This window comes from Oncorhynchus keta, chromosome 9 (genome assembly GCF_023373465.1).
Source record: "Oncorhynchus keta strain PuntledgeMale-10-30-2019 chromosome 9, Oket_V2, whole genome shotgun sequence".
NCBI lineage: Eukaryota > Metazoa > Chordata > Actinopteri > Salmoniformes > Salmonidae > Oncorhynchus > Oncorhynchus keta.
In genome coordinates, this window is record NC_068429.1 from 6409316 (window position 1) to 6423472 (window position 14157).

Genomic DNA, 14157 nt, shown 5'->3' on the forward strand with positions numbered 1-14157 from the left:
CACTGGTACACCTGGGTACCCTACAGAGACAACACATTACACTGGTACACCTGGGTAACCTACAGAGACAACACATTACACTGGTACACCTGGGGACCCTACAGAGACAACACATTACACTGGTACACCTGGGTACCCTACAGAGACAACAACCAGGTCACCCTAGACCACAAAGTATCCTTACGCACAGCTCTCAATGACCACACACACACACACACACACACACACACCTGTGAATGACAAGCCCAGCACTCATAAAGGACAGAGGAGACTTCCTCAGTGGGACTATTAATCCCTGACTGTAGTGGAGAGTGAGAGCGTGTCATGAGTGGCACTATAACTGCAGCCTCAGCAACAGTAAAAAGCCACATTGCCTTGACTACTTTACTTTACGTTAGGCCATCGGTCGTCGATCTTCTGAGGCAAGTACAGTTGAAGTCGGAACTAATAGTCATTAGGTCTGACATGATGACTCCTTGCTGTCCCCAGTCCACCTGGCCGTGCTGCTGCTCCAGTTTAAACTGTTCTGCCTTATTATTATTATTCGACCATGCTGGTCATTTATGAACATTTGAACATCTTGGCCATGTTCTGTTATAATCTCCACCCGGCAAAGCCAGAAGAGGACTGGCCACCCCACATAGCCTGGTTCCTCTCTAGGTTTCTTCCTAGGTTTTGGCCTTTCTAGGGAGTTTTTCCTAGCCACCGTGCTTCTACACCTGCATTGCTTGCTGTTTGGGGTGTTAGGCTGGGTTTCTGTACAGCACTTTGAGATATCAGCTGATGTACGAAGGGCTATATAAATACATTTGATTTGGTCTGACGGTGGTTTCTGGCTCTCTCTTTTCCGTGTGTGTGTGTGTGTGTGTGTGTGTGTGTGTGTGTGTGTGTGTGTGTGTGTGTAACAGTATAACTTTAGACCGTCGCCTCGCCCATACCCGGGCACGAACCAGGGACCCTCTGCACACATCTACAACAGTCACCCATGAAGCATTGTTACCCATCGCTCCACAAAAGCCGCGGCAAGGGGAACCAATACTTCAAGGTCTCAGAGCAAGTGACGTCACCGATTGAAACGCTATTTAGCGCGCACCGCTAACTAAGCTAGCCGTTTCACATCCGTTACACGTATACTCACCCGTACTTGTCGGCTAGTTCCTTAGCGTGCTTCTCCTGCACCTCTCTCTGGTCCGCCAGGTCTGCCTTGTTGCCCACCAACACAATGTCTGGGTTCTCACAGTACGCATTGGCCTGCAGCTGGCCTGAGGACAACATAGAACAGTTAGCATTGGCCTGCAGCTGGCCTGAGGACAACATGGAACAGTTAGCATTGGCCTGCAGCTATCCTGAGGACAACATGGAACAGTTAGCATTGGCCTGCAGCTAGCCTGAGGACAACAGTTAGCATTGGTCTGCAGCTAGCCTGAGGACAACATGGAACAGTTAGCATTGGCCTGCAGCTAGCCTGAGGACAACAGTTAGCATTGGTCTGCAGCTGGCCTGAGGACAACATGGAACAGTTAGCATTGGCCTGCAGCTAGCCTGAGGACAACATGGAACAGTTAGCATTGGCCTGCAGCTAGCCTGAGGACAACAGTTAGCATTGGTCTGCAGCTGGCCTGAGGACAACATGGAACAGTTAGCATTGCCCTGCAGCTATCCTGAGGACAACATGGAACAGTTAGCATTGCCCTGCAGCTATCCTGAGGACAACATGGAACAGTTAGCATTGGCCTGCAGCTAGCCTGAGGACAACAGTTAGCATTGGTCTGCAGCTAGCCTGAGGACAACATGGAACAGTTAGCATTGGCCTGCAGCTAGCTTGGTGACAACATGGAACAGTTAGCATTGGCCTGCAGCTAGCCTGGGGACAACAGTTAGCATTGGCCTGCAGCTGGCCTGGGGACAACAGTTAGCATTGGCCTGCAGCTAGCCTGGGGACAACAGTTAGCATTGGCCTGCAGCTGGCCTGGGGACAACAGTTAGCATTGGCCTGCAGCTGGCCTGGGGACAACATGGAACAGTTAGCATTGGCCTGCAGCTATCCTGAGGACAACATGGAACAGTTAGCATTGGCCTGCAGCTAGCCTGAGGACAACAGTTAGCATTGGTCTGCAGCTAGCCTGAGGACAACATGGAACAGTTAGCATTGGCCTGCAGCTAGCTTGGTGACAACATGTTAGCATTGGCCTGCAGCTAGCCTGGGGACAACAGTTAGCATTGGCCTGCAGCTAGCCTGGGGACAACAGTTAGCATTGGCCTGCAGCTGGCCTGGGGACAACAGTTAGCATTGGCCTGCAGCTGGCATGGGGACAACAGTTAGCATTGGCCTGCAGCTGGCCTGGGGACAACAGTTAGCATTGGCCTGCAGCTGGCCTGGGGACAACAGTTAGCATTGGCCTGCAGCTGGCCTGGGGACAACAGTTAGCATTGGCCTGCAGCTAGCCTGGGGACAACAGTTAGCATTGGCCTGCAGCTGGCCTGTGGACAACAGTTAGCATTGGCCTGCAGCTGGCCTGGGGACAACAGTTAGCATTGCCCTGCAGCTATCCTGAGGACAACATGGAACAGTTAGCATTGGCCTGCAGCTAGCCTGAGGACAACAGTTAGCATTGGTCTGCAGCTAGCCTGAGGACAACATGGAACAGTTAGCATTGGCCTGCAGCTAGCTTGGTGACAACATGTTAGCATTGGCCTGCAGCTGGCCTGGGGACAACAGTTAGCATTGGCCTGCAGCTAGCCTGGGGACAACAGTTAGCATTGGCCTGCAGCTGGCCTGGGGACAACAGTTAGCATTGGCCTGCAGCTGGCCTGGGGACAACAGTTAGCATTGGCCTGCAGCTGGCCTGGGGACAACAGTTAGCATTGGCCTGCAGCTAGCCTGGGGACAAGAGTTAGCATTGGCCTGCAGCTGGCCTGGGGACAACAGTTAGCATTGGCCTGCAGCTAGCCTGGGGACAACAGTTAGCATTGGCCTGCAGCTAGCCTGGGGACAACAGTAAGCATTGGCCTGCAGCTAGCCTGGGGACAACAGTTAGCATTGGCCTGCAGCTGGCCTGAGGACAACATGGAACAGTTAGCATTGGCCTGCAGTTAGCCTGAGGACAACATGGAACAGTTAGCATTGGCCTGCAGCTAGCCTGAGGACAACATGGAACAGTTAGCATTGGCCTGCAGCTAGCCTGAGGACAACATGGAACAGTTAGCATTGGTCTGCAGCTAGCCTGAGGACAACAGTTAGCATTGGTCTGCAGCTAGCCTGAGGACAACATGGAACAGTTAGCATTGGCTTGCAGCTAGCCTGGGGACAACAGTTAGCATTGGCCTGCAGCTAGCCTGGGGACAACAGTTAGCATTGGCCTGCAGCTAGCCTGGGGACAACAGTTAGCATTGGCCTGGGGACAACAGTTAGCATTGGCCTGCAGCTGGCCTGGGGACAACAGTTAGCATTGGCCTGCAGCTGGCCTGGGGACAACAGTTAGCATTGGCCTGCAGCTGGCCTGGGGACAACAGGTAGCATTGGTCTTCAGCTAGCCTGCGGACTAGAGTTAGCATTGGCCTGCAGCTGGCCTGGGGACAACAGTTAGCATTGGCCTGCAGCTAGCCTGGGGACAAGAGTTAGCATTGGCCTGCAGCTGGCCTGGGGACAACAGTTAGCATTGGCCTGCAGCTAGCCTGGGGACAACAGTTAGCATTGGCCTGCAGCTAGCCTGGGGACAACAGTTAGCATTGGCCTGGAGCTGGCCTGAAGACAACATGGAACAGTTAGCATTGGCCTGCAGTTAGCCTCAGGACAACATTGAACAGTTAGCATTGGCCTGCAGCTAGCCTGAGGACAACATGGAACAGTTAGCATTGGCCTGCAGCTAGCCTGAGGACAACAGTTAGCATTGGTCTGCAGCTGGCCTGAGGACAACATGGAACAGTTAGCATTGGCCTGCAGCTAGCCTGAGGACAACATGGAACAGTTAGCATTGGCCTGCAGCTAGCTTGGTGACAACATGGAACAGCTAGCATTGGCCTGCAGTTAGCCTGGGGACAACAGTTAGCATTGGCCTGCAGCTGCTGAGCCTGGGGACAGCTAGCCTGGGGACAACATTAGCATTGGCCTGCAGCTAGCCTGGGGACAACAGTTAGCATTGGCCTGCAGCTGGCCTGGGGACAACAGTTAGCATTGGCCTGCAGCTGGCCTGGGGACAACAGTTAGCATTGGCCTGGGGACAACAGTTAGCATTGGCCTGCAGCTGGCCTGGGGACAACAGTTAGCATTGGCCTGCAGCTGGCCTGGGGACAACAGTTAGCATTGGCCTGCAGCTGGCCTGGGGACAACAGGTAGCATTGGTCTTCAGCTAGCCTGCGGACTAGAGTTAGCATTGGCCTGCTGCTGGCCTGGGGACAACAGTTAGCATTGGCCTGCAGCTAGCCTGGGGACAAGAGTTAGCATTGGCCTGCAGCTGGCCTGGGGACAACAGTTAGTTAGCATTGGCCTGCAGTTAGACTGGGGACAACAGTTAGCATTGGCCTGCAGCTGGCCTTGGGACAACAGTTAGCATTGGCCTGCAGCTGGCCTGGGGACAACAGTTAGCATTGGCCTGCAGCTAGCCTGGGGACAACAGTTAGCATTGGCCTGCAGCTGGCCTGGGGACAACAGTTAGCATTGGCCTGCAGCTGGCCTGGGGACAACAGGTAGCATTGGTCTGCAGCTAGCCTGCGGACTAGAGTTAGCATTGGCCTGCAGCTGGCCTGGGGACAACAGTTAGCATTGGCCTGCAGCTAGCCTGGGGACAAGAGTTAGCATTGGCCTGCAGCTGGCCTGGGGACAACAGTTAGCATTGGCCTGCAGTTAGCCTGAGGACAACATGGAACAGTTAGCATTGGCCTGCAGCTAGCCTGAGGACAACATGGAACAGTTAGCATTGGCCTGCAGCTAGCCTGAGGACAACAGTTAGCATTGGTCTGCAGCTGGCCTGAGGACAACAGTTAGCATTGGCCTGCAGTTAGCCTGGGGACAACAGTTAGCATTGGCCTGCAGCTGGCCTTGGGACAACAGTTAGCATTGGCCTGCAGCTGGCCTGGGGACAACAGTTAGCATTGGCCTGCAGCTAGCCTGGGGACAACAGTTAGCATGGCCTGCAGCTGGCCTGGGGACAACAGTTAGCATTGGCCTGCAGCTGGCCTGGGGACAACAGGTAGCATTGGTCTGCAGCTAGCCTGCGGACTAGAGTTAGCATTGGCCTGCAGCTGGCCTGGGGACAACAGTTAGCATTGGCCTGCAGCTAGCCTGGGGACAAGAGTTAGCATTGGCCTGCAGCTGGCCTGGGGACAACAGTTAGCATTGGCCTGCAGTTAGCCTGAGGACAACATGGAACAGTTAGCATTGGCCTGCAGCTAGCCTGAGGACAACATGGAACAGTTAGCATTGGCCTGCAGCTAGCCTGAGGACAACAGTTAGCATTGGTCTGCAGCTGGCCTGAGGACAATATGGAACAGTTAGCATTGTTCTGCAGCTAGCTTGGTGACAACATGGAACAGTTAGCATTGGCCTGCAGTTAGCCTGGGGACAACAGTTAGCATTGGCCTGCAGCTGGCCTGAGGACAACATGGAACAGTTAGCATTGGCCTGCAGTTAGCCTGAGGACAACATGGAACAGTTAGCATTGGCCTGCAGCTAGCTTGGTGACAACATGGAACAGTTAGCATTGGCCTGCAGTTAGCCTGGGGACAACAGTTAGCATTGGCCTGCAGCTGGCCTGAGGACAACATGGAACAGTTAGCATTGGCCTGCAGCTAGCCTGAGGACAACAGTTAGCATTGGTCTGCAGCTGGCCTGAGGACAACATGGAACAGTTAGCATTGGCCTGCAGCTAGCCTGGGGACAACAGTTAGCATTGGCCTGCAGCTGGCCTGGGGACAACAGGTAGCATTGGTCTTCAGCTAGCCTGCGGACTAGAGTTAGCATTGGCCTGCTGCTGGCCTGGGGACAACAGTTAGCATTGGCCTGCAGCTAGCCTGGGGACAAGAGTTAGCATTGGCCTGCAGCTGGCCTGGGGACAACAGTTAGCATTGGCCTGCAGCTGGCCTGGGGACAACAGTTAGCATTGGCCTGCAGCTAGCCTGGGGACAACAGTTAGCATTGGCCTGCAGCTGGCCTGAAGACAACATGGAACAGTTAGCATTGGCCTGCAGTTAGCCTGAGGACAACATGGAACAGTTAGCATTGGCCTGCAGCTAGCCTGAGGACAACATGGAACAGTTAGCATTGGCCTGCAGCTGGCCTGAGGACAACATGGAACAGTTAGCATTGGCCTGCAGTTAGCCTCAGGACAACATGGAACAGTTAGCATTGGCCTGCAGCTAGCCTGAGGACAACATGGAACAGTTAGCATTGGCCTGCAGCTAGCCTGAGGACAACAGTTAGCATTGGTCTGCAGCTGGCCTGAGGACAACATGGAACAGTTAGCATTGGCCTGCAGCTAGCCTGAGGACAACATGGAACAGTTAGCATTGGCCTGCAGTTAGCCTGGGGACAACAGTTAGCATTGGCCTGCAGCTGGCCTGGGGACAACAGTTAGCATTGGCCTGCAGCTGGCCTGGGGACAACAGGTAGCATTGGCCTGCAGCTGGCCTGGGGACAACAGTTAGCATTGGCCTGCAGCTGGCCTGGGGACAACAGTTAGCATTGGCCTGCAGCTAGCCTGGGGACAACAGTTAGCATTGGCCTGCAGCTGGCCTGGGGACAACAGTTAGCATTGGCCTGCAGCTGGCCTGAGGACAACATGGAACAGTTAGCATTGGCCTCTGCAGCTAGCCTGAGGACAACATGGAACAGTTAGCATTGGCCTGCAGCTGGCCTGAGGACAACATGGAACAGTTAGCATTGGCCTGCAGTTAGCCTGAGGACAACATGGAACAGTTAGCATTGGCCTGCAGCTAGCCTGAGGACAACATGGAACAGTTAGCATTGGCCTGCAGCTAGCCTGAGGACAACAGTTAGCATTGGTCTGCAGCTGGCCTGAGGACAACATGGAACAGTTAGCATTGGCCTGCAGCTAGCCTGAGGACAACATGGAACAGTTAGCATTGGCCTGCAGCTAGCTTGGTGACAACATGGAACAGTTAGCATTGGCCTGCAGTTAGCCTGGGGACAACAGTTAGCATTGGCCTGCAGCTAGCCTGGGGACAACAGTTAGCATTGGCCTGCAGCTAGCCTGGGGACAACAGTTAGCATTGGCCTGCAGCTAGCCTGGGGACAACAGTTAGCATTGGCCTGCAGCTGGCCTGGGGACAACAGTTAGCATTGGCCTGCAGCTGGCCTGGGGACAACAGTTAGCATTGGCCTGCAGCTAGCCTGGGGACAAGAGTTAGCATTGGCCTGCAGCTGGCCTGGGGACAACAGTTAGCATTGGCCTGCAGCTAGCCTGGGGACAAGAGTTAGCATTGGCCTGCAGCTGGCCTGGGGACAACAGTTAGCATTGGCCTGCAGCTAGCCTGGGGACAACAGTTAGCATTGGCCTGCAGCTAGCCTGGGGACAACATGGAACAGTTAGCATTGGCCTGCAGCTGGCCTGGGGACAACAGTTAGCATTGGCCTGCAGCTAGCCTGGGGACAACAGTTAGCATTGGCCTGCAGCTAGCCTGGGGACAACAGTTAGCATTGGTCTGCAGCTGGCCTGGGGACAACAGTTAGCATTGGCCTGCAGCTAGCCTGGGGACAACAATTAGCATTGGCCTGCAGCTAGCCTGGGGACAACAGTTAGCATTGGCCTGCAGCTGGCCTGAGGACAACAGTTAGCATTGGCCTGCAGCTAGCCTGGGGACAACAGTTAGCATTAACAAAAAACACCACCTTTTATATTCTGTCTCTCTTTTGGGACAGCGCTGTGTGTCCTCATATCATCATTACATGTCAAGTGCTGTATGTCCTCACACTCATTCTGTAGTTTGCTAGTCACCTTCTCTACATCCTGTGCTGAATCTAAGGCCAGCATGATTAGAGTAACAAGATACCACCGTTTAGTAGTACTACTCCCTGATGAAAGTAGCTTTCTGGCAGAAACGTTGGCTAATTAATCAAAGTATTGCAGGATAGTAAGAGAATGTGAAGCGAACTTACTTTGTCCTGGGGGGTCTGGACTTCCGCTAATTAAGGTGTGTATGTTTCCTTCTCCAGAAAACAGTTTACTACTAACCTTTGCCTTCTTCCTGGATCAAAAGGCCTGAATGACTACAGTATTGATTCATATCAATCCCCTGAGGACCTGCCTGCTCTTCAAATACCTCCCTATAATGAAACAGTCTTCTTTTCAAATGCCAGGCCGTCATTATCAATACGAATTAGTTGTCAATTGACTGGTTAAATCATTAACGTAACGGAGGAAAACTGAATTCTATTGAATTCAATAAGTGAATTGACTGAATCACCCAACCCTGGCCACGTTCTGCTCCCTCAGGACTGTGTGTGTGTGTGGTGTGGTGTGGTGTGGTGTGGTGTGCGTGGGTGTGTCTGCGTGGGTGTGTGTGTGTGGTGGTGTGGTGTGTGTGTGGTGGTGTGGTGTGGTGTGGTGTGGTGGTGTGGTGTGGTGTGGTGGTGGTGTGGTGTGGTGTGGTGTGGTGTGTGTGTGTGGTGTGGTGTGTGTTGTGTTGTGGTGTGGTGTGTGTGTGGTGGTGTGGTGTGGTGTGGTGTGGTGTGCGTGGGTGTGTGCGTGTGTCTGCGTGGGTGTGTGCGTGTGTGTGTTTACTGACTACATAGACCATTACGTACTCATCCAGTTGCGGACGTTGAGAAAGCTCTGTTGGCTGGTGAGGTCAAACATGAGCAGGAAGCCCATGGCATCTCTGAAGAAGGCTGTGGTTAGACTCCGGAACCTGTGAGAGCATGGAGGTTAGTAACAGCAGGATTGTGTCGGTTCCATTACTATATGGGCCACCTGTACTGAATATATCTGCCAATGGAGACAGTTCTTTAGTTAAGTCGCTTTTTGGGATTAAAAGGATTTGCCAAATGACCATTTTTTTGCTGTTGCAAGATTGCCAGTGTGGCTTCCAGCTTGCAAGTGATTCAATTCTCAAATGAGAAATTAAGCCAGTCTCCAGATCTCAACCCCATAGAAAATATTTGGAGGGAGTTGAAAGTCCGTGTTGCCCAGCAACAGCCCCAAAACATCACTGCTCTAGAGGTGATCTGCATGGAGGAATGGGCCAAAATACCAGCAACAGTGTGTGAAAACCTTGTGAAGACTTACAGAAAACGTTTGACCTCTGTCATTGCCAACAAAGGGTATATAACAAAGTATTGAGATAAACTTTTGTTATTGACCAAATACTTATTTTCCACCATAATTTGCAAATAAATTCATAAAAAATCCTACAATATGATTTTCTGGATTTTTTTTTCTAATTTTGTCTGTCATAGTTGAAGTGTACCTATGATGAAAATTACAGGCCTCTCTCATATTTTTAAGTGGGAGAACTTGCACAATTGGTGGCTGACTAAATACTTTTTTGCCCCACTGTGCACATACTACACAATACCACTGATGAGTCATCAATACATACTACACAAGACCACTGATGAGTCATCAACACATACTACACAATACCACTGATGAGTCATCAACAAATACTATAACAAATACTATACAATACCACTGATGAGTCATCAACACATACTATATAATACCACTGATGAGTCATCAACAAATACTATATAATACCACTGATGAGTCATCAATACATACTATATAATACCACTGATGAGTCATCAACAAATACTATATAATACCACTGATGAGTCATCAATAAATACTATATAATACCACTGATGAGTCATCAACACATACTATATAATACCACTGATGAGTCATCAACAAATACTATATAACACCACTGATGAGTCATCAATACATACTATATAATACCACTGATGAGTCATCAACAAATACTATATAATACCACTGATGAGTCATCAATACATACTATATAATAGCACTGATGAGTCATCAATACATACTATATAATAGCACTGATGAGTCATCAATACATGTCATTAAATACCACTGATGAGTCATCAATACATACTATATAAAACCACTGATGAGTCAACCGCTGCCTCCCAGTGTGTCTATTGTATACGTGTCAGAAGTGTCCCAAATGGCACCCTATTCCCTATGTAGTGCACTACTTTTGACCAGGGCCCATAGAGATCTGGTCAAAAGTAATGCACTGTATAGGGCACAGGGTGCCATTTGTGACGCATCCTCAGTTGGTCTCATTGATGCTGTGTTCCCTGAGAGGGTTATTTTCATCCAGAATAAAAAGACACTTCAGGTTTCTGTCAGGTACGTTACGGAAGGGGTCAGCGCCGTTAGCAACACAGGTAGAATCTCTGAAGATGTTTTTAAGTGATACGTTGCGAGAATCTCACGTCGTGAGAGCTTGAGATATACTGTAGTTAAACAAGGTCCGTTTTTTGTTTATTAAGAACCTAAAAAAACTGAATTGCAGCAGTGGTTTGTCTACGATTCCATGCTAAGCGGAGCTAAAATGAGAAGGGTACATAGTAACGTAGGTACAGTACTTCTATCAATTACTTCTATCGTTAGCGTAGCCCGTTAGAAACGTTAGCGCAGCCCGTTAGAAACGTTAGCGCAGCCCGTTAGAAACGTTAGCGCAGCCCGTTAGAAACGTTAGCGTAGCCCGTTAGAAAGGTTAGCGTAGCCCGTTAGAAAGGTTAGCGTAGCCCGTTAGAAACGTTAGCGCAGCCCGTTAGAAACGTTAGCGTAGCCCGTTAGAAAGGTTAGCGTAGCCCGTTAGAAACGTTAGCATAGCCCGTTAGAAACGTTAGCGTAGCCCGTTAGAAACGTTATTGTAACCCATTAGAAACGTTATTGTAAACGTTATTGTAACCCATTAGAAACGTTATTGTAACCCGTTAGAAACGTTATTGTAACCCATTAGAAACGTTATTGTAAACGTTATTGTAACCCATTAGAAACGTTATTGTAACCCATTAGAAACGTTATTGTAACCCATTAGAAACATTATTGTAACCCATTAGAAACGTTATTGTAACCATTAGAAACGTTATTGTAACCCATTAGAAACATTATTGTAACCCATTAGAAACATTATTGTAACCCATTAGAAACGTTATTGTAACCCATTAGAAACGTTATTGTAACCCATTAGAAACGTTATTGTAACCCATTAGAAACATTATTGTAACCCATTAGAAACATTATTGTAACCCATTAGAAACGTTATTGTAACCCATTAGAAACATTATTGTAACCCATTAGAAACGTTATTGTAACCCATTAGAAACGTTATTGTAAACATTATTGTAACCCATTAGACAAATTATTGTAACCCATTAGAAACGTTATTGTAACCCATTAGAAACATTGTAACCCAATATAAACATTATTGTAATGCAGTTCCAGTACCTCTCCTGTCCAGCCGTATCCCAGAGCTGGAGGTGAACTTTAAAAGTCTTCCCTGTGGTTCCATTGGGGCCCGACGCTGTGTACACCTGAAGCGCACACACACACACACACACACACACACACACACACACACACACACACACACACACACACACACACACACACACACACACACACACACACACACACACACACACACACACACACACACACACACACACACACACACACACACACACACACACACACTTAAGACAGTTGCCTGATCTACTCGTCATCTATCCAGGGCAGGCGTCTGTCTTCAAAACAAACAGAAGACAAACCCTGTTTTGAAGGTGGTGAATAAAAAAAAAAACGAGAATTAAACTGTTATCTTGGGAAAGGAACATTTATTTTTTGGCTGCAGAATCCAAAGAAAATACTGGAACAGTTGAACAGATAGAAACTAACTAACTGTATTAAAATTAAATGAAATAGGAGATTCAGAGAAACCGAACGGTGTCTGTATGGGAGAACTGTGAGGGAGGGAAAAATCACAAGACAGCATCTTGACTAACAGTCATGCTTTTCTTCTTTACATTGTAAATATATGTATTCTGCATTCATGGACATTACAAGGGGATATTAGCATTTTCTCCCTCTGTCTAGCTGTTAGCCTACTGTCATGTATTCCTGGATGACAAATGCTAATGCTAGCCAGTAACCATCCAATGCCATGGTGTACTGTCTGTCTGAGGAAGGCCTCAGACTCAGAGGACCGTCACTAAAAACTGCAGACAGTGATCATAATCCACGTTGTTCCTGCGTCACAGCATCGGACACACCTCCTTCACCTGATGGGATGGTTGACAGATCTCACGTCTGTGTGAAACACACCAAAACAGGGTCAGATCTACAAGGGCCTCAGGGAGATACTGACCTCTTTTCTCAAGCCCCCCAAAAAAAAAAAAAAGAAGTAGAAAAAGGTTTTGGTTGAAAAGGGTATTTATAAACACAAGAGCCCCTACTGTCTCCTAGCCCTTTAAGAGATGTAAGCTTTCTTGATTTCGCTCACATTTACATCTTTTTAATGGTCCTACTGTCATAGATCATAGTTTAGATTCACAGTGATAAGTGTTGACTGTCTTTGACAGGAGAGATTGTACTTCATTCTGGGCACTGGAGTCACAAAGGACTGTAGTCACATGGCTTAACAGTGGCTACGGTTCATCCTGTCTTTAATTTAAACTTTGCAGCTCTCCTTCCCCTCTTCTCAGAGGTTCATCCTCTCTTTAATTTAAACTTGACTATCTCTACTTCCCCTCTTCTTCCCTGGCCATCTCTGAACAGCACCGGTAAGGCAACTTGACAAGAATTAAGATAACAGAGAGACGGTCTTAGGAGGAGGAGCACGCTCTTAGGAGGAGGAGCAATGGTAATAACTTGGGGTCCTTCTGTAGCTCAGTTGGTAGAGCATGGCGCTTGTAACGCCAGGGTAGTGGGTTCGATCCCCGGGACCACCCATACGTAGAATGTATGCACACATGACTGTAAGTCGCTTTGGATAAAAGCGTCTGCTAAATGGCATATATTATTATTATATTTAACTTCACTGGCTGCGTACTGATTCTCCACCCTCTCCAATCTCCACATCATGGATTTAACAACGGTGGAACGTCCCTACAGCCAAGGCTTAGTTCAATACAATGCTTTTAAAAATGCATGACGGGAGTGTGCAAGTGCTCACTTTGAGACGGGTGTGGAGAATGGGGACGCAGACAGTCTCATTGAGTCTGAAGAAGACTATGGTTGATGAAGGACCTTTCCATCAGGAGGATTCTCATAAACATCGGGTTCGCATGCGCGTGTGTGTGTGTGTGTGTGTGTGTGTGTGTGTACTCACCACTCTCTTTTCCCTGAAGTCTATTCCCACCGTGGTGATGAACTTGGGATTGAACTTGTTGTCTGTGTACCTGAAGAGGAAAGTAGTATTATTAATAACAATAATACTAATAAATACAATAATAATAAATATTATAATAATAAATATTATAAATATAATAATAATAATAATAATAAATATAATAATAATAATAATAATAATAATAATAATAATAATAATAAATATAATAATAATAATAATAAATATAATAATAATAAATATTATAATAATAATAATAAATACAATAATACTAATAAATACAATAGTAATAAATATTATAATAATAAATATAATAATAATAAATATAATAATAATACATATGATAAATCTAAAAATAATACATATAATAATAATAAATATAATACATATAAATATAATAATAATAATACATATAATAATAAATAATAATAATAAATAATAATAATAATAATAATAATAATAATAATAAATATAATAATAATAATAATAATAATATATAATAAATAATAATAATAAATATAATAATAATAATAAATAATAATAAATATAATAATAATAAATAAATAATAAATAATAATAATAATAATAATAATAATAATAATAAATATATATAATAATAATAATAAATAATAAATATAATAATAATAAATAATAATAATAAATATAATAATAATAATAAATAATAATAATAATAATAATAATAATAATAATATATAATAATAATAATAATAAATATAATAATAATAATAATAATAATAATAAATATAATAATAATAATAATAATAATAAATATAATAATAATAAATAATAATA

The 14157-nt window shown here is 46.6% G+C and overlaps 1 protein-coding gene across 1 annotated transcript in view; it reads right to left on the minus strand.

The window, feature by feature from the left end:
* The window catches only part of LOC127931677 (ras-related protein Rab-27B-like), a 30039-nt gene that overhangs the window by 13849 nt on the left and 2033 nt on the right, over positions 1-14157 (minus strand). The window contains exons 2-5 of the mRNA XM_052525008.1: positions 13327-13396; positions 11445-11530; positions 8762-8865; positions 1139-1262 (exon numbers count right to left, since the gene is read on the minus strand). Coding sequence (XP_052380968.1) covers positions 1139-1262; positions 8762-8865; positions 11445-11530; positions 13327-13396 — 384 coding nt within the window. The remainder of the gene's footprint in view (positions 1-1138; positions 1263-8761; positions 8866-11444; positions 11531-13326; positions 13397-14157) is intronic.